At 40.4% G+C, this 21,118-nt stretch overlaps 1 protein-coding gene across 6 annotated transcripts in view; it reads left to right on the forward strand.

The window, feature by feature from the left end:
• Window positions 1-7,151: 7,151 nt before the first annotated feature.
• The window catches only part of LOC109952783 (glutamate receptor ionotropic, kainate 2), a 59,600-nt gene continuing 45,633 nt past the window's right edge, over window positions 7,152-21,118 (forward strand). Inside the window, exons 1-3 of one of the 6 annotated variants that reach the window (XM_020588062.1) lie at window positions 7,190-7,288; window positions 8,618-8,877; window positions 12,057-12,133. In XM_020588062.1, coding sequence (XP_020443718.1) covers window positions 12,112-12,133 — 22 coding nt within the window. In that variant the 5' untranslated portion in view covers window positions 7,190-7,288; window positions 8,618-8,877; window positions 12,057-12,111. The other 5 variants (XM_020588046.1, XM_020588054.1, XM_020588071.1 and 2 more) reach the window with 5 other exon arrangements.

The raw sequence follows: 21,118 nt of genomic DNA on the forward strand, positions 1-21,118 counted from the left end.
TCCCTCCCAGCCAGCCTTATTCTTTTTTTTTATTACTTGCTGCAGTGTGCCTGGCCAAGTGGTATGACCGGAACAGTCCCAGTGGAGCAGGGGACTGGGAGCTTTCGAGTGACCTGAGGGCAGCAAACCAAAATCTGTGACTGTTTTGTAGATATAGTGAGGCTGTTACCACTGATACATTGACCTTAGCCATCAACACAGCAGAGACCTTCTACGTGTAAGTTGTCTTAAAACAAAGAATTTAAAAGTTTACATGTAGTAGTTTTAAGATCAGCAACCTACCAATCAATCACTATTTCTCACTATTAATACTTCTTTTGCAAAGTTTCCAAATCCTCAGGATGCACTGCTTGGAGCTATTGCTTTAACAGTTAATGGAAACTACAGATGCACTTTTACATTAGATAAGATGACATTTTAATGACTCCCATGGGGAATCTGGGTAATAGGCACATAATGTCCGAATCTGCCTAACCTAAATTAGCCTTACTTTATTCTCCTTTTAATATAGTCTGTCTTTTGAGGAGTAGGAAACACAGATACAGGAGTGACACACTAAAAAGGCAACACAGAGGAATTTCAGGCAATGAGAATTAATAGAAAGGTAAATATTTTATATTATAGTGTAAAATAAACAACAAATTGTTTAATGATTTCTTGGCTGATCAGATTATGATATTCACAAGAGCTAAGGAATTAATTAATTCTAATTTGAATACATCATCAACAATAAAGTCAAGTGTGTGTTGCTTAAACATTAGTGTTAATCATTAGCTCATAATAAAGGTTTCCTTTAGGTTTTCATTTTCATATTTCATATTATTTGCAACTGTCTTCCTTTTTTTAAATCATTGCCTTGAACTGAAATCATATTTGAAATGTCAAGACAGGCAGCTAAAATTCCTAAAGCTGCTTCTGCTTTATATCTGCACTCTATAGAATCAAAATAATGAATTATAGATGCCAAAATGTCTGACCTGAAGTCCTGATTCAACAGCAAAACACACACCAGACATCATACTCAGTTTATTGATGATTTATTTGATTTGTTTTATTCAATTTGATCTCTTTTATGGTTTGTATAATTTAATAGTAACCAACATGGAATTCCATTTCAATAGTTTTATCTAAAAATCATGTACAAAAATATTTTCCTTTCACGAGAATGCTCCCATCAAAATTGAACTAAAATGGATCTCATGTGTTTTAAGGGCTTGTGTCACCCCCCCAACCCCTGGCCACCCTTTGGGGTCTTCATTAAAACACACCAGTGTATTTGTATTCCTTATTTATGATTATTTTTTTTTATTTTCATTGTTTATTTGAAATATTTCAGATGTAATATTATCAAGAACATGCATGTTATTTAGATTTTACTTTTATTTGATCGATTTTATTTATTTGAGCAGCAATGTGGGAATGTAGAAAAGTCAGTGGATCTAAATTTTATATTAAAAACATTCATGCAACATTAACAAGCACAGGTCTAACAGGTAAAAATGGCTTTTGTTGTCTCTTCTTCCTTAACCAGCTTTCTTTCTATTTATAACAGTAATAGTTTTCAGTTTCCAGTGCAGCTTTAGCATCCTTACAACATCACTCACTTCCCTGCAAACTAAATCACACCTCTGCCATGTTCCCTTCAAAGTCAAATCCTGCACAAGCTGTTGCAAGCACACACACATACACACATGAGCAAACAGGCACATACTATATATACACACATAGTGAGGGGAGCAGGAAGATACAAGTTGATTCCTGTTACGTCAACACGTCAACATTTCCTCAGGAGATGAGCACTTGTGATAGGTGCTGAAAAGAAACTCTGCAGTGCCTTGTACAGAATGTAAGATGAGGGGAGAAACTTTTGCACTGTCTGCTGTGTGGAAACCTTGTGTTCTTGTTAAGCTAGTGGAAGGATGGTTTGCTAACGCTTGCATGCTTATGCTACATCAGTATTTCTGACTGACAGTATATCTGTATCACCTGGATGCAGTCAGCTAAACTTGACCCCGGCACTTGTTTTATTATAAAAGTGAAGAAGAGAACACCTGCCGCTGATGGAGAGGTAAAATGAAATCCACGCTACTAAAACGCAACAGAAGTGTTGAAGCTTTAGAGCATTATGGCGCTCCATTCCCTTCCATTAATCTCCCAATATTCTATGGCTGTGAAGCCCTATTTATAGACCAGAGGATGATTAAGTGGTGAAACACAGTGCCGCAAAGGGAACCAAGCTCATTTTCTTTTCCCTGTCCTCTCTCTTCCTAACTAATTCCCTCTTTCTTCTCCTCCATCATCTCACTCTTTCTCTCCAGCCTCTTCTTTATCATAAGAATATACATTATATAATGTACCCAACTTTTCTTTGCATAATTTAGTTGTCAGTGAAATTAGGTTAGACTCAATGGGGTAAGTTTGTTAATTCCATTTTTTTTTTTTTTATCTATTATGTGTTTAACAAAAGGGTTTGTGGAAGTGTTAACTCTTATGAGGCTACACAGTGGAGTGACAGTCTTAACAAGGGAGGATGAAGTCCCATCCAGCATGTTTTCATCACTAAGTCAAGCTGATTAAGATTGAAGGGTGTCTATTAGTTAGAAATAGAGGAGGAGAATATGCAAATGAGAGACAGCCTACTGTAGTTAATACAGTACCTGCTATTGCAAGGTGTCCTTGAGTGGAAGTGGAGCACAGCACAGGAAAAAGGGTTAAGCTCATTTTCATGTGTACAGAGGTGATTAATAGAGGAGAGGAGAGGAGAGGAGAGGAGAGGAGAGAGGAAGGGAGAGAACTGACCTGTCTCAAGCTTAAGACTGGCCTTATTTCATTGTTTCCAGAATGAGATCAAACCTTTATGTTTTCATACTGATGCTCTATCAGCTGTTTTTACGGAGGCTTCGGTGGCAGCATTATCCTGCAGGGTAGATTTTTCATGGGGCTTACAGTAACAAATAATTTGTCTATTAAAACCAATCTGAGGAGGAGTAACAACTGAAAGAAATGTAAAACTTGAGAGCTGAATATGTTGAAATGCCCGTTTTGTCACAAAAGGTACTAAAGCTTTAATCTATATAGTGCAAACATGCATTTATGAGTGGGATGTTTAAAATTAACCATAAAGAATGCAGCCACTAATCTCTAATGTAATGAATATCATAGTTTGTATGAGAAAAAGAGATCGCATTTTAGTAGGTCTAAATAAAAATGTTTGTCTTTTTGTCACTAACTGCAATAGTTTAGGTTTGAAAGTTACTACAGTTTTTCCATTTGAACACAGTTTATATCTTGAAGTGTACCACAGTTTTTTTTGCTAACACCTAACAACCGGAGCTTGTATTTTTAAGCCAGATTTGTCACACTTTTTAGCATTTCCATTTATCTGTCCAATATATCTTGGCACTGCTGCTGTCTTGGCATCTCCTGAAAACACTTCAGCTGTAGAAAGCACAGTCCATGTACCTTGAGTTATTTTTAATAAATCCCTAACCAGGCAATTTGATAATTCTCGAATCCATGCGTCAAATTCCATTTAATCTAAAGACACAAATTTATTACATTTATGATTGCATAAATTTGATTCATTCTGAATTATGCATAAATGAATAGCACCTGCATCACGACACTGTCTGGGTATGAGACCCCAGCTTTAAATCCCTTTTACCAAAGCAATATGAGCCTGAAAAGCTATTAGAGCATGACTCCTGAGAGATGAACAAGACTAAAGCGTTGTGCCTGTACAGTACCTTTCCGGAAGGTGAGAACAATACCAAGCTATTTCACTCTGACAAGCCATATTAGTCGTGCCAGCTTTTGCCAGCCTGCATCTTCTATTTGATAGCTTGTCTGGGACATTTTGTTTCGAGTCACAGTAGCTGATCCCTTGATTGAAAACACTGAATGTTGAGAGGGTGTTATCCGTGTTTGGAGTTTCTGATCCTGGATGTCTGAGGAAACTGCTGGGCCCTCTCATCCCCAGCTGCAACAGTTGATCCCTGGATCTAGGTGGAAACAGAGTGGATTGCACTACTGAGACAGAAGCCTAAAAATCTGGGATGTTTTCCTGCTGTAACCATCTCACTGAGACAGAAATGTTCAAGTGTGTAATTGCATGTAAAGCTGATTTGTAATGAAAAACTTGAGATATTCTTACCAAACCTTCCTCATCTTTGACACTGTCAGCTCCTTGTAGAGGATTTATACATCTAAAAAGGTGCCTTGCCTGTGTCACTTCCTATGTGTTGATTCAGTTTTAGTTTCATACTGCATGGTGTAATGGCATCAGGTTAGTAGCACTCACATTTATTTAGTGGTTTTTGTGACTTTTTTGCCAGTGAATTGAAAAATGGTGTGAATTAAACCAAGCACCAATGAGTTACTAGGGAAGACTTTTTTTTTATAGACCAGCACAGAAGTTTACACTGCCCTAGTTCTCCCAACAAAAAGCCAATGGGATTTTTCCATAGGCTTTTGGATTATTGCAGAAAATAAGCTCTGTGACAAATAGCTTATGATGTTTACATGTTTTGTTCAGCAAGATAATCTTCACACATGAGCACTGCTTTTATGATGTCTGAAGCCCAGATATAGTCACCAGAAGTAAAATTTGTTGTCAAGCTATAAACGCCATGGTCCCATGACTTCAGCATCTCCACCACTGTTTTCCAACTTGTAATTTCAGTTATGCATTTACCTCTTCTACAAAATCCCTTCCTCTTAGCATGATCTGATCTAGCTAGAGATCATGGCCGTGTCCATTAGTTAGAATAGCTTGCAAGTGCGCCAGTTTAAATATAATGAGACTAGTGAGTAGATGAGTCTCCGTGTTCAGCATGATGACGGTTAATGTCCCAGACTGTCTCTGGAATCTCATTTAGCGACTTGTTAGCAACCACCTTTTTAAGACTCATAAAAACATTTAAAAAATCAGGAGTGGGGTATTTACTGGTGTATTTTATTTTGTAAAACAAAATGTTTTGGCCTTGTTTTAACCACAGACATTATTTCAGGCACTTAACAACAAACCCATTCAAAAAATCCCATTGACTTCAGGGCGAGGGAACCGGAAGTGCAAAAATGCTGACTCAGTTCTGGGTTTTAGGACTCACTACTACAGCACTCTACCGTCACCAACAAAGCCCATGAAGGAAGCTCCAGATGTACACAAAACACCCATGTGTGTACATTTTTGGTTTACACTTCTATGCCTGACTCTGTAATGCCTCTCATTCTTATTCATGGACACCAAAGATGGAGTTGTCTCTGCACAAAGGAAAGTTTATTGAAGGCTTTTCCTGCAAAGCCGTTTGAGTTCCTCTCTTTTTCTCCAGTCTCTTTCTCTACAGTCATGCCCTTGGCATTGACTAGTCCATTGGGGAAAGTCACTTTATAAAAGCATTGCCAAGATTTCTATTTGAGGGCCAAAATGTGTAGGCAGACAGATGCATCTGTTCACATTCTGTTTATTCCTCTTTTTCAAACTTTCTCTATAACTCTCTCGGTCTCTATCTCTCTCTTACACATACACACACACACACACACACACACACTCAGGGGGGCTGTTTCTTCATCATTCACACTGAGAAGTGCCCTGTAAGGACGTCCTTATCCTGCAAACCAGACTCTGCTGGATGCTCTGTAATAACAACTCCAGCAGTTCACCATCCAATCAGCCCGGCTCTCTGCTGTGCATGATTGTGTGTGTCTTTCAAGTCGCATCAAATCAAATTTTATTTGTATATATATCACAAATTTGTTTTAAGGGCAACAATATATATGATCCTCCCACCTCTCTTATAAATAATGTTGTTGTTGTTGTTGTTGTTGTTGGGATAACTATATCAACAACTATAAATAAATATTTTTATGTGCATATATATATATATGTTTGGAACATATTCAGCAAAAAAACAGAGAAATGTGGATCATTCTCCAGGAAAGGTTGAAGAGGTTTCCTTGCACATTTTGACTTTTTGCATGGGGAAACTGGGTCAACTTTGCCATCCATTAGAAGTGTTGCTAATCTAAGCTGACTATTTACTACTCACCTTCAAAATATAGGATTTTTTTGTATGGGATGTTTTTGTAGTAGTATTTTAAAAAATGTTGCAGATATGTTATAATAATGACACCAAGGGTAATAGTTCTGTAAATGCTGAATATGCTGTCTGTTGACTTTTGTACAAATGGATATGGGCCCCCTAGGAAACATTATGCTTTACTGCCTTGTTCATTCTTGTCTGAAATTATGATAGTATCTACCAAAACTAATTAAATAACTAATTAAAAATTGTGGATCCAGAAAACTATATGAAATATATTTAATTTAAGATATGTGGTGTAAATAAAATCTGAACAGGATCCAATTTATAGGCCTTACAAATCCAAGGTCCACCCACACACTTCTTTTGCCTGATTAAATCTCTTCACATGTGACCTTGATTGACATCTCCCTCACACTCCTGTTAGTGATGCTGAACCTGCTTTGGTGAGAGAAGCTGAACCTTGATCTTTTTTGTTGTTTTAGACTGTAGGGGATACTGTTGCATGGATGCTATTTAATATTGTAATGTCAGCTGGGTAAAGGAAGGGGTGGGGAGGCCAGAGCTAGTCTTTTTCACTTTTATTCACACATACCAACAGCACACTGAACACCCCACCAAAAACCCATGCAAATGATATACACACCACCCCAGGCATTATAGGGCATCCCGCCAAGTGTCTCTCTGCCCCAAACATTACAATGCAATTGTTGTTTCCTTTAACGTTATTCCTTCTTAAAATGGGTGAAAGAAAGGTACAGTAACATTAGATGCAGGTGTTTAATTAAATCCCAAGCACAGTTTCAGACACAAGTCGCCAGAAATTGTGAACTTCATTCCAGTGAACTTCTGTGGACTTGACCTGGAAATTAGGAAAACACCTGCATCCAGTATTTATCTTAGATTTGTCATTTCTCTCGCCTATTTTAAAATTCAGTGAGGGGTCAGTAAAAGCTCATTAGAATGAAGAGCACAATTTTGACACAGTGCACAGGGAGGTCTACTTTGGGGGATTTGTTTGTTTGCCCGTTTTAGACCGAATAAGGAAACAGCTATATATACAAAATAACGTCTGTGAAACAGCGCCCCCTGCGGTTTAGACGGTCAGAAAAGCCTTATCAGTTGGAGCACAAGTCCCGCCTACGACTCACCTCATTGGACAGATTCTCTGCCGTAAACCTGATCTGCCTTCCAATTAATCCATTCCAAACATCTACGTGCGCAGGTACATTTGTTAGCCAAACAAGGTAAGCTAGCTTGGCAGAGCCATAAAGATAATTTCCCCTGGTATGTTCTAAAATTTATTTCACATTGTTGTACTTTATGTTGTGATGCCTTTTCAACTGAAAAAACAAACAAATAAATAAATAAGTAGATAATTAAATAAATGGAGCTATAGGCTACTGACATGAAGGCTTTTCAGTTCACCACTGCAGTCTGATGTCTGATACAAGAGTCCTGCTGTACCTTTCTGATGTTCACCCAGTGTGTATGAGCCAGGGCAGTCTTAATGATAGAAACCTCTCTGTACAATTCCACAAAACCACTGCAAATTACGTGCTTCAAAGTAAGGAATCAACACTACTCCAGAACTGTTTCAACAAAAATCGAACATTCATTTCATGATAACAGGACTAATGGGTTTGCTAGGTGTACTGTAACCAACCTGTTGTGTACACCGTCTTTGGATAATTGTCATCATAGTTTAATAGTTACATAATAGTTTTTATGAAATGGTAATTGGGCACTTTTTGACATCTGTTGTACTGTACATGGTCATTACGGTAATGACACCATACCCTGGTGTTACCATAGCAACTGGTGATTTGGTCACAATGCATGACCGCAGAACTGGTAGAATTCCCCATAGTACTCAACTTTCGTGGCACTGACTAAATTACCATGCCTTTTTTTTTTTTTTTTTTTGAAAGTACTACCATGGTAAGTTACAGATGGCTGTCACATTACAATGTCAGAGTGCAGCACCAGAAGTAAGTCTGCCTGACTGCAGTTACTGGAGGGGGGGGGTTTGCAGGCATCCATCAGCACTAAATGGAAGTGATAGTGTGCAGAGAGGTCCTAATTACTGTCTCAGTTGACTAATTGTCGTCTCTGAAGAATGAATTCCCACTGAGGTCCTAGAGATCTCATTGGTAGCACTGCTGATTTCAATATGCTGCAATGTTCAAAGGCATTGCTGAAACAAAGCCACAAGTGGGAAATGTAAATATACTGAGCTCAAACCCACCATCATTAGAGGCTCGAGTGAGGCGCTGGTTGTATGGTGCATTTGCAGGGAAAACACTGTTACACTGTAGCTGAGAAAAGGAACCGGTTCATATGTGTTTTAGTGCAAAGGGAAAAGTGTGTGAGCTTTTGTATGGCCCTTCTTCAACTTGCCAAAGCATTAAAACATCTGTAGCTGTCATCCAGGCATAATAGGCTGATGAAGTGAGACCACTGTTGGCTTTCTAGAGCCAACCATGTTAAAATAAACTTATAACATTGTGAATAATGCAGTAGAAATGAGCCTTTAGTACAGGGTGAGTGGACTGAATGAATGTCTTCTCTTTCAGGGTCTTACCATTCAAAGTGCATCAGCTTCTCGTTTCCATGGTTTCCTTCCCTGTGCCATTGCTATCTTTCTAACAGTCTGCCTGCACACGAGAGCAAGGGGGAGAGACAGAGAGAGAGTGACAGAAGGACTGAAGGCTTTTAGGAGTGGTTATCTCTCCTTTGCATAAAGTCCCCTTTGCATTACCCACCGCATGAATGGGGTCTGAATAAACACACCAGCCACCTCATATGGAAGCCTCCCTGGGTTACAAGTGAGTGGGTGTGTATAAACTCATCTAATTTGTGGTCTCTTTTAAAAATGACACAGTTTGATCATGGATGAAAAAAAGAGCACATCTCCCAAATCGCACAGGGTATTTTCCTATTAGTTACATGGAGCTAATTCATTTAACATCATTTTGAAACAATTTGCCATATCCATCATGGAACCTTTTCTACTGGTTTATACACATGATCTCATTCTGCCTGGCTTACTGGGTAGTGAAAAGTTAGTGGAACTATGACTGCTGGGTGGAGGCGACAGTGGTGCGGTGGGTGGGAGCAGTTGTCTCCCAGGTTGAAGGTTCGAATCTCGGTGCCTCCAGTCCACGTGTTGAAGTGTCCTTGGGCAAGACACTGAACCCCCCCGTTGCCCCCGATGGTTAGAGCCATCGGTTGAGTTGGTGCTACAGATGGCTGCCATCGGTTCTGTACCGGAAACAAATTCCTTGTGTGTAACATACTTGGCCAATAAAGGTGATTATCCTTGTTAATAGATAATGTATAAAACTGACTTGGTTTTGAAGACATTAACTGTTAATGTCTTTAAATGCTTTATATCTATTTGAGAATTAAGTCAAACATTTGAGGCAGCCTTAATTCTACTTTGCAAAGCATAATTTGGGTGTCATTGGGTGTCGGCACCTGATAACTTATTAAGCTTAGTGCAGTACCTTGTATTGGGCCAGGGGGCATTGTAACTTTAAGAGGAAAACAGCGTGCCTATCAGTTGGTGTCTTCTCCCTGAGCCCAGTAAGCATTCCTTTCAAGCTGAGTGAAGCTCTCCTGACGGAAACCCTGAATTTCTCCGTAATTATGCTAATGGTCCAGATGGTAGCATGATGAGTGCCATTCTCTTTGATATTCTCACACTGCAGAGTGCTGGTGTGCAGACCCACACAAGCTGACACACGTTCAAAGTCACTGTTCACACTACTGGAACCCATGTAATTGCTTCTCATCTTCAGTTTAGCTGATACAAGCGCCCTCTTCACTATTAAATGCATTTACTTTTATTTGTGAAGGGATTTTTGATAGATCCACTAATATAATGCAGTAGCACTTCAGTAAAAAAAAGGGTTTAGGTGTCAGTACCTTTTGCTTTCCCACACATTACTTATAATTTCTCTATTCTACAGTCTAATAAAGACACAACCCATAACAAAAGTAGTAGCCTACTTAAAGAATATTTAGTGACATTAGAGTGACTTTATTTTGTAGTAGCCTATACAATATAGACACTAATGCACACACAGGCCAACCATTCACACTTGCGTCGCACAATGAGAGTGTTCATCCAGGCTTCTGACGCTGGTGACGCCTACTATGTCAAAGAGCTCCTTTCACATCTCCGCCAGGATTAAATAGCTCACCACCCTCTCAGGACGGGGCTGCACCAATTGCTCCAGCTGATGGACTGGCCCACGAAGAGCTGCTTATTGAGTGTGGATGCTGACAGGGTGAATGGAGTGTTAAATCAATAGCATGTAGCCCATGCTAGGGCTGCAGATACCCATCTTCCTGGTGCAACGTTTGAACTCACTAATCAGATGGAAACGTGATAGGCCTACGTACAGTCTTGCACGTCTTCCCTCGAAATACTTCACCAGCAGTGGAGCCTTTGTGTGTCTGCCACACACACCTTTACATCGAAGGATGGCTCAAACTCGAGAATAGTTTGTTGCTGGAAGGCTTTCAAGTCTAAAGTGGAGTGATTTGCATAGGTTAAATATTCGAGACTTTCAGCAGCTCTGTCGATATACGGATTTGCTGTTCTGCCTATTTTAATTCCCTCCATCCCAACTCCTCCTGCATTTCTGGAATGATGATGAAAAAATGTTGGCCATTGTTGGAAGGTTGTTGCTTGAAAACCCCTAAAAGAGGTTTAGAAAGAGAACATGTGAACGACAGAGCCTAAAGGTGGCCTAAATAGCCTACTCGAGGGCACGGGAGTATAAATAGTGATATCCTGCAAACATTAGATTATGCTTGTGAGCAGATGTTGGCTAGTTTTTATGTGCAGTCTTGTGTTTACAGTTATTTCTTTCTGTGCCAAATAGAGGGAAATGCCTGTCGAGCTAATCAGTGGGCTTAATATCCCCCAGTGTGAACAGTACTGCTGCAGTAGATTTGTGTTGCTTTTGGAGTCCAATGTGCATGTTAACAGTGTCTCTGTCCGTGGTGCTGAAAAGAGGTCTCAGCGCTGAGGTTAAAACACAAGTAGCCTACTGTAAGTGCCAAATAGTATTTAGAGTTATCCTTTATCACATGCTACTTTGTTTTTAAAATAACCAAAGTTCATCAGTGGCATAATAACCTCATTTTGTCATCATATGATTTTCTGTTACAGATAAGTTTATTTTGTGAATGGATCCAAATCTATAGATACCTGCGAGTTAGACCTCACTCCAAAGTTGCTGTGTACACTTAAAATGTTGCATTTTTACCAACGCATCTCCAGATGCATGCGAGCTTGATGCCAAGTTATGGAAGAAGAAAGAAAAAGCCTAGAAGGGTGTTTTGAAATAAACTTTCCTGCTCCTCCTCTCCATTATTTCTCTGTTACTCTTTCCACCCATCTCTCTGTTCCCTTCCTCCCTCTTTTTCACCTCTTCCTCTTTTTCTGTCTGTATCTCCTCTCTCGCTTTCTCTCCGTGTCTCTCTGGTGCGCGTTCACAACACTAACCTTGGCTCGACGTCAGAGCCTGTGCAGCAGTGCAGTATAATGGGAGCGCAAGCAACCCAGAGCGCCTCATAGGGGGCTGCATATCGCTGCTGTATCCTCTGCTTGGCGCTCTCTGTCTCTTCTTCAGCTCTCTCCAGTACCTAACCTATAGCCCATGCTTGCGCCCCCCCCTCCACACTGGGTCTGTACCCTTCGACATGGATGTCCCGCGGACCCTCGATCTGGAGTATTGTTGTTTCTTGGCGCAGTGAAGGAAGAGAAGGGGAAGGGGAAGGAATCATGCCGGGACTGCTAATGGATTTAGGGAAAGCGCAAGTGACCATGCCGTGATCTTGCGCAACCAGGGCCGCCGTCACCCTGCCTTGCCCAACAACCGTAGAAGAATTACATGGGAATCGAACCCGCGCATCGGGGGGATCAAACCACTGTGTATTTTTTAAAAACAACATGAAGATTACCTCCCATCTTCTGATGATAACCACTCTCCTTTTCAGGTCCAACCTCAGGCTGATCCTGCTTCTGTTCCTGTTTCTTGGTTACTCTCGCGGGATGCCACACGTTTTAAGATTCGGTAAGATTCTACTCATTTGATATAATCTGTAACGATGTGTAACCACACGAAATGCATACGACTGCACTGTGAAGTGTCACTAACAGGATGCAGAAGCATAAGCTATGTATCGAGACATTTTTGCCCTACTCTTGCCTTGCTTCGTAATTAACAGCGCAGAGTTACCAAGACAATTTGACCTGCACTCTAACGTCAGGGTTACTGATAGATAGTCGATAATAATGCTTCATATCATTGACTGGGAGGCTTTAAACCCAGTGTATCACGACTTCAAGGATGATGATTTCTGTGTGAGCCTTGTAACTTTGGTAGGAATTCAGCTGTAGCTCACCGGTACTCTTGTGCAACAGTTCACGACTATGGGCAGCAAAGAAAAAAAAAAACACTACCAGACTCATTACTCACATCTCCTCATCAATATCATCACAGGCTTCTGTATCTAAACGGTCTTTCAAACTGCTTTTTTACCTTGACATGTTCTTTGCAGCCAATGTTAAGATTTGAACATTATCCCCGGAGGGCTGATCAATACTCCGGAAAGTTTGATCCCTAATCCCACTGAACTGCCGTGCAGCGGACATTCCCGTGGCCTATTAAATGGCTTATTTATACCCCCATTGGCATTAATAAAAAGTGATTGTTCTGGTGTTCACTGGGGATTGGCTGAGTCACGTTGGAAGCCACAAAACCGCACAACTGTGCACCGACCGAAAGTCATCTCTCATATTGGTAGTACAGCTAACCTAAAAGTTGAGCAGTCACTTCTTTTCAAGGAATATAGTAGAATATCGCTGTATGGAAGGATGGTACTTATTAAAACATTTCTTTAACAGTTGCCACAGCACATTGTTACTGATAATTAAATTACTATGCTACTAACCCTGGCATTTCTGTACTGAAATAAATAAATCAGGGCCTCTTGCGGTTTCGTCTGTTGCTTAATTGAACCCGTCTGAGGATGAATGCGTCTTGCCGCTCCCTGTTGCATGTATAGAGTATTTCTTTGAGTGACAGGGGAGCCCCCCCCCGACAGCGGATATCATCAAGTGTTGACAGCACATCCTTACAATCCTCAATTCCCGCGGGGGTCCTGTTTAAGAGTCAGTCCGCGTCCGCAAGAGCCGCCGCTATGGCAACGGGATGTGCTTGTCTTCCTGCTGCATCCTGAGCCCAATGAGCGATTTCCCGTCTCACACGTTGTCTGACAGACGCCGGGCTTCTGTTCAGTCCTCTTTGGGGGACGGCGACGTTCCTGCATAATAGTATTTGACATCAAAGTTTCCAAATGACTAAATTCCTGCGAGAGATGGATAAAATGCTTGGTCGCCTCAGAGGGAAATTCTAGATTCGCATTCCCCGCTGAAGCTAGTCTGTGGATATTATGACAAAAAATAAAGTAGCCTACGATTTGTACTTTTGCTGCCTGTAGCCGACCTCGCCATAGGCCGAGAAAGTATCTCGCCTATGTTGACACTGTGGTTGTGCAAGGCATTTTGCACCAGTTCACGACAGTCATGATGATGTGAGCTCAGTGGTCATTCATGCCACTGAGATATTTTTGCTCTGAGATCAAGCTCATGTTTGTTTTGTTGTCTGTGTTCTGGTGGCAGTGGTACGACCGGAGCTGCTGTCCGTGCGGCCGCCTTCAGGACCACGGACAGAGACCCGGCTCTTTAGCAGCGCTACATGCGCCTCTTGCTGACAAAAAGAGCCCAGTGCTTTCGTTTGGTAACACATTAGGTGGCATTCTTTAAAAGCCTCACTCTAATTGCACCATTTTTACATCTCTAGAGACTAAGATGTCTCAGTCTTGTGTGCTGTAATTTATTCTGTTTGGAAAAAAGATGCATTTATGTCTGTGTTTGCTTATAAAAGTGCAGAGTTCCTTAAAGGAGAAAGCTGAAAATGCGTGTGTGAGCCTTACATGTGTCACTGTGTGTATGCACGCTTGCTATGAGAGAGGCAACATAAATGCAAAGGTGCCTTGAGAGACACTGAAGCCCTTTGGACCTTTCCCACTGCATTTCTGGTCCTGCATGCTGTGCTTGCTCAGCAGATAATGCCAGCTGCTTCTTCAGGTGGCTGGCTACATGAGGAGGTCAGCTCCCCCGGGTCTGCCTGTTCCCTTCTTGCCTAAGTTCCATTCTGCCCAGACAGGCGGCATGTATTGTTCAACCACTGTTCTCCTGTCAGAGTGAGACCTTTACACACACATGCACACATATTCTGACACCAAAGCATAGTCAGCCCTTTGTATTCGCAGCATCGGTCTCACCATGTAGAGCGACAAGTGTCAGAGAGGAAAAAAAAAACAAGAAACGTTCAGGCCACCAGCTGCAGGCAAATATGCTGAGCTAATTCCTCCACAGAATTGAGTTATTGTGTTGACTGTTGCTCATTTATAAATCTTGGAGGTAATTTATTTACTTAGATAATAAAATGGACCCAGTGCGGCCCTTAGGAGGGAGATGTAATAAAATACGCTTCAGAGAAGATTCTTTTATAACTAGTTCACGCTTATTTTTTGAGAGCACTGAATGAGATTTTGTAGCTACTGTACCGATACTGCCAAGGGTCTCAGAAATCCAGAGCAAGGTGGGCGGGGTGTTAAACATGAACTCTAGCTTAGCTGTATTTCAGTAAAAGAATGGAACTTTATATTGAATTTGCAATCTGACCTGTGGTTTGCTAAGATTGATTGTTTCCCCAAACTTAAATATATTATATTTTTAATAGAAAGAATGTCAGGAGAGTCTGTAATATCCAACCTTGTGGAAATTATTTCAGTACAGTGGTATTCTAAGTTTCTGATTTGTCACATGACTAGTTAGAATTCAGAGAGGCAGAAATTCAGGGCTGCATCAAAGTCTCTAGCATCTTGTGACAGCTAAATGGAAGGCTAAAAAAATGGAGCTTGTTTTACTTTCTTCCATGGAAACAGCATTGTATGTCCATGATCTCATTTAGCTGTCCCCACAACAAATGTGTAGTCACACACACAATGAGTCATCACATCTGCCATTCTGTCAGTTGACTGAGTTTTTCTTGCAGACATGCATCTTATTCATAAAACTTACTAGGAAGAAATTAAGAAGAAAAACAGTGAAACTGACTTAGTGTAGTCAGTCTGCGGCTGTGAGCTGCAGTGATAATGTTATCACCGCCATCGTCAAACAGCAATGGCAACTGCAGTATGTCCCTGGGCTGTCAACTGCCGCTGAAAGCATTGTTGACTCAGAGATGCTCATTTTATTTGTTTATTTTCTGTTTATGTTTATATATTACCAGTACAGCCATGTCTGGGAATATTTATGGCTAAAACACAACAGTGGTTTTCATTTTGGAACAGAAACCAAATCGTTTTTTTCAGTCCTCTGGCAAAAGACACGTTCCCCTTTGGTGAAACCTATGTTTATCTAGCTACTTCCACAATGCTGTGCCAAGATAAAGGTCCTTTATTGCATTCCTAATATTTAACACACTTTTCATCCCCTCGACTGTGTTAATGTTGGTGAAATTACAAGGTTGTCAAGAACAAGTGAGTGTAGAGGGCACAAATTCAAGTAGAGTTTGTAGTTAATTTACTTTATTTGCTTTAGTTTCCTGCCAGGCTGAATTATCAGTATCCTGGAGTTTAGTTTGGGATTGTAGGAATTACAAATAACACCCTGTGCCCTGGCCCACCGCCAACATGTTCACAGCAAACACACTTAAATAGACACAAAGCTGCTTATAATATTCATGTGTCACTTGGTCCCGCCACAGCTTATAGAAATATGAAACCAACTCCTCTCTGCTAGCAAATGATTTCCATGGTTTAAAAATACCCACTATGGGTTTCAAGAACAAAGAGGAGATCTGTCTTACATTAGCATGCGGCACCACACATGAGCTCGAAGCCGGGACCTATTTCGATGGGTTTCTAAAACATGTTTACAGTCCTGAGTCTTTGAAGGTCTTGCTGTCATGCTTCAGTTAAAAAAGGCTCAGTGGTGATTAATGAAAATGGGAAATATCTGTGAGGTATGAAATTAGTTTTCTTGTTGCTTAACATTAAGTCAATCTTTTTTTTTTTTTTTTTTAAAGATTTGCCAGCTACATTCAAAACAATTATGTACATTAAAGGAGGCTTTAGAGGCTTGACCTTGTTTGCAGAGTGACCAGTCTGAGCGTAATTGCCTCTTCTGATTATTTTTGCATCAAATAGAATTCACCTGAGAGCTATGTTCTTCTACTGCCTTGGGGAGGGTTTGACTTCTGTATTAGCTTTCATTATTCCCAGCTTATCATTCTTTGTCATTGTCACCCAGGGATTTCCCTGGGTATCAGAGGGGTTAGGGGTTGTAGGTGCAATTGCTCTGTAAAACTGTCCCTTGAGAAGAACCCTGCAGCATGTCTTTCTGTCTAGTCGTCTGGCTTGGAGCTGGCTGAAGGTCAGAGTGAAAAGGTTCACAAGAAATTTGATTGGTTTTATTATTATTATTATTGTTATTTTGCATCTTTTAACACACAGAGCTGTTCACCTCACAGTCTCGCCAAGAGAGATGGAAGAAGATTTGAAGTCACTGAGAGGTGTAAGAAAAACAAGTTGTTAGAGAAAGAGTCTTTGTAAAGTGTGAGCGGGAAGAAAAACAGCGAGTGCTGTGACCAGCAGATACAGGGTGCAGATAGATTAGTTTGCCTCAGAGCAGTCCACTCACTTGTGGTCTTTTATTACTGTTTTGTGATGACTTCTGTGAAAGGAGACAGGAAGGACAGTAGAGTATACTGTGGAAATATAGTGGCAGAACAGGAGCCGTGCATTGCAGCTGTGAATAAATGTCAGCAGTATAATATTAGCAAGCTAAGAATTTGCCGGGGATGACAGATATGCATGAAAAGGCTTTGAGGGGAAAGAAAAATTTTAAAAGCCTCAGTAACAGGCCCCTTGAGATACTAAACGCAAAGATGTATTTTTATTAGCTCCTCATGTATTTATCTATAACGTCTCATTAAGTATTTGGCTGTCTTCACTTCTGCTAGACTGTAAGATGGTGGGAATCAATAAAAATCAATGTTTGTGTTGCTAAGAGCAATGCTGAAAAAGACAACACAAACTGGCAGCAATGCAAGTAACCGGTGCCAAGTCCCAGATGCCTCCTCTTGTGTGTATCTGTCACAGGTTACTATCTGTGAATATGCAAACATAAACTAAAGGAAAAAAAGTGAGAAGGATAGGTGGGAGTGGATTAATAATGTATTTTTATGTGGATTAATTACAACCTTTATTATGCTGCAGGGACTTTTGTCAGAGTATGTGGTTTTGAGGTAGACATTATCACATTTCTTCTTTCTAATCTAGATCTGTTTGACATGTTCCAAGCTCAGCTGGAGTTGTTCATTTTCTCTCTGTGAGGTATATGATCTTACCTGGCTGTGCTTTAAGCGATGTAGAAAAATAGCACCTGCTTGCTGCAGCATCGGACCACGTGTAATGTCATGTGTGAGACCTTTAACGTCGCTAGATCTTGACTGTGGTACTTAACTATTGAGTGAGGCAAACAAACATGGCCGGTCGGTGGTTTATTATAGAAGCTAGTGAGTGCTAATTAGGAGCCTGAGTAAATATTTGCTCTGATTAATACATGTAGGAAGGTCACTGCCTTTTGTTGTATGTGTTTCTTGCTTTCCCACAGTTGTAAATGTGTGTTTATAATTTCAGCCACTTAGCTATATATGGATTTAAATCGGTGTCTTGATGTGTCCTGTAATCAGAGCCAATCATATGTGAATTCCAAGTATACAGACCAAGTAAAAATATTTGAAGGCGCATACACTGTAAATGAAGGCATTGATGTCCAAACTACATGGTATTCAGAAGTCAATCGATTACACAAAGCCCTCTGGCTGTGTTTTCTGTGATGTGAGGCAGCGATCAGGTTCGGATGTGATGATTCACCTTCATCTCTAGCCAGCTGAATAAAGAAGTAAGAGGAGGAGGAGGAGGAGGGAGCAACTGGCTAAAAGAGAAAAAGCAGTATTCACGCTCCCATTGACAGCACAGTTTGTCAAATGTATGAACATTTCTCTGTGTGAACCAAGGACACAGGGGGAAATGGGCTCTGTGGGAGGACATATTGAGGCAGGCTTACTTAAAATCATGTTCTTTGAATCAGCATGACACTCTATTGTCTGCGATCCACCGGGGCTATGCAAAATGTCCTCCTGCAATGTTGAATTTAATTTGTCTGTCCTTCCTCTCCTATTGTGCTCAGAGCATGTTTTAAATATTTGTGTGGCTTTCTCTGAATCAGTCTCCCAATCTTGTTGTTAGTTTTAATATTTTTAAGAAAGGAGAAATACTGTATGTAGCATAGAAACTGATTTAGTTACAGTAAACGGTAGTAGAGGAAAGCACAGAGACGACAGATGTGGGGTGTTACCAGTAAACTGAGACTAAAAAGACCCAACAGGTTTTGGGAAATATTTTGACAAAGCTTTACTGCTAAAACGTACATCGTGTGGCTGCAGTGGCTTTCATCAGGGGTCTGTTATTAGTCACCCACGCTCAAAACAATACACTTCCCCCATTTTTTAAAGAAAAGACGCAACACTTCAAACCCTATCCACACATACAGTCGCATTATGGCACACTGGAACAAACTTGATTGGTTGTCCACCTTGCACATTCCGTTAAAGATTTTAAGAAGACACAATAAAACCAATCACCCTTGCAGAGTTACCAGTAAAAGGACTCTGAATTTCCCATCTAGCAGAGTGAATGTGAGAAATGGCGAAATAAAGAGTAGACTGTGGATCTTTTTACATGTGTCCTCAGTAGGTCTTTTTATTATTTAGTGACAGCAAATGAGAATGCATATTTGAGGAACTTCATTATTCAGTAATTGTTTTGCATCATTGAGCCTCTGGCTATTTTCCTCTCTAAAGTCAGCATGCATGTCTCTCTTTATTTTTTTCTCACTCTTTCATACTGTGCCGTTGCCTGCATGTGTTTGTAGAACAAGCAATAAAAAATGACACACCTTTGCAGCAAAGTGTAGCATATTGACTTGTACCTGCTGCTCTGATTGTCAGCTAGCATGTGTACAGCAGTGGCTGATGGGGGCCTGATGAACCCAAACCAGGAGTTGACATTTTCCTGCCCTGTGGCCGAGGGACGTGACGGGGGAGGGTGCAGGTGTCTGTTCGGGTCTAATGGGCCATCCGTTCAGTCAGTTAATTGAGTGCCTTTTATCTGCCTCCAGTGACCTCTTTTATTCCCCATCTCTCCTTCATTGTTTCCTTCCCTCATCTATTCATCTGTTTTCTTCCCCACCCTTCTTCTTCCTCCTCTCTTTCTCGCTCTCTCTCGCCAAGCTGTCTTGTGGTTGTTTGACAGCCCACTCATCTGCCATCTGCGTATTTCCTACAGCTTACTCCGACTTTAGATGTCACCTGTTGTTTTTGAAACACATCTGATGGGCTGTGGTGAAGCAGTGTGATGCTCTTTCAGCATCAAATCAATATCCAGAATCTAGAAAATAGGTATTTTCTTTTTCGCCTTCCTGTGTTTTCCTGTTTTGTCCTTCTCTGCCCTTCCTCTTCATGCTGTCTTTGTCTCCCTTTGCCTCTCAGCTTGTCTGCTGGCCCTTCCCCTCTACTTTGTTCTCTCACTATCATTAAACCTTACTTCCCCTTGCCCCTGTCCTTGCACACAAAGGCACAAATCCTTATTTGACATACACATTTCAAACTTCCATTATTATTGTACCTTTGAATTTCACTGCTAAGAATACCTTTTCAGTCTCACATTCAATTGAACTTACCCAGTCCTGGCATAGAAAGTTGTGGCTTTTATCACCATATGATGTACTTTATAATGTGTCCAACATATATGGGACATGGCCCCCAAGGCTGAAGACTAGACCTTACCTTCTGTATTGTCTCATGTTCTTTTCATGACAGGCTTTGAGGAGACAATGTGAAAGAACTCTTGTTTTAATGCATTGCAAACCACTAGCAATGACTCTTTATATGTGTGTAAGAATATTAATTTTTGGTCAGTTATTTCACTTCATATATTTCTGGCATATTAAAGTCAGGCATCACCAGTTCATTACCTATCTAAAGACATTAATTACCATCCATGCAAGGATGTCTAAATTGATCAAGATGAAGTTTTAATCAGATTACCAAAATTCCTTTGATAAAGTCTCTTTCATTTTGTCTCCTTTGCCCTACAAAAACCCAGCTGTGAGCATTAAAGAGCTGCTTCCAGACTTAATTCTTGACCTTTAGCTCTGACTGGAGATAACATCTGCCCTTCTGCAGGAAAGAAAGTCTCATTTTACAGCCATTTTGTTCACAATTACAATGGGGAGAGTGTAATACAGGTCCATTTTGATGAGAAGGAGAATAGTGAGAATTAGAATGAGGGCAGCAGAGGGAACACCGAGGATGACAGTTTGTTCTAACCTAATTGCAAAATTATAAATTGAACTCCTTTTACCTCTATACCAAAGTCATTTGCATATGATATATTTTAAATACATGTTAGAAATATTGTAGTGTAAGTTTATCCTGCAAGAGTGGTGTCTTCATGCCCAGAATGTAAAATGTTTAGAAATGGCTCGATTGTGATGGACATTTTTCATCATTTTTGAATATTGTATAGACCAAACAGTTAGTTGTTCAGTTGAAAAAAGAACTGGCAGATTCACCACCAGTGAAAATAATCATAGTTTACAACCCTAAATAGAATTATGTGTTTGTGTAAAATGTTGATTGGTAATTGTCAGATAATGAAGCACTCTGTATATGTCAATTTGAGGAAAATGTGCACTTGCCTGTTGCTGTGTTTCTGTGTTTGTCTAAGCAGGTATTTGAAATTCAAAAATTGAACTTTATTAATCTAAAGGGTTATCTTAAATGTGCACACACATGTAGGTGTGTTTATATCACATCTGTTGCAGGATAGAGATATGAGAATCTTTTCAGCAAGTATTC

This window comes from Monopterus albus, unplaced genomic scaffold, assembly GCF_001952655.1.
Source record: "Monopterus albus unplaced genomic scaffold, M_albus_1.0 scaffold9.1, whole genome shotgun sequence".
Taxonomy (NCBI): domain Eukaryota; kingdom Metazoa; phylum Chordata; class Actinopteri; order Synbranchiformes; family Synbranchidae; genus Monopterus; species Monopterus albus.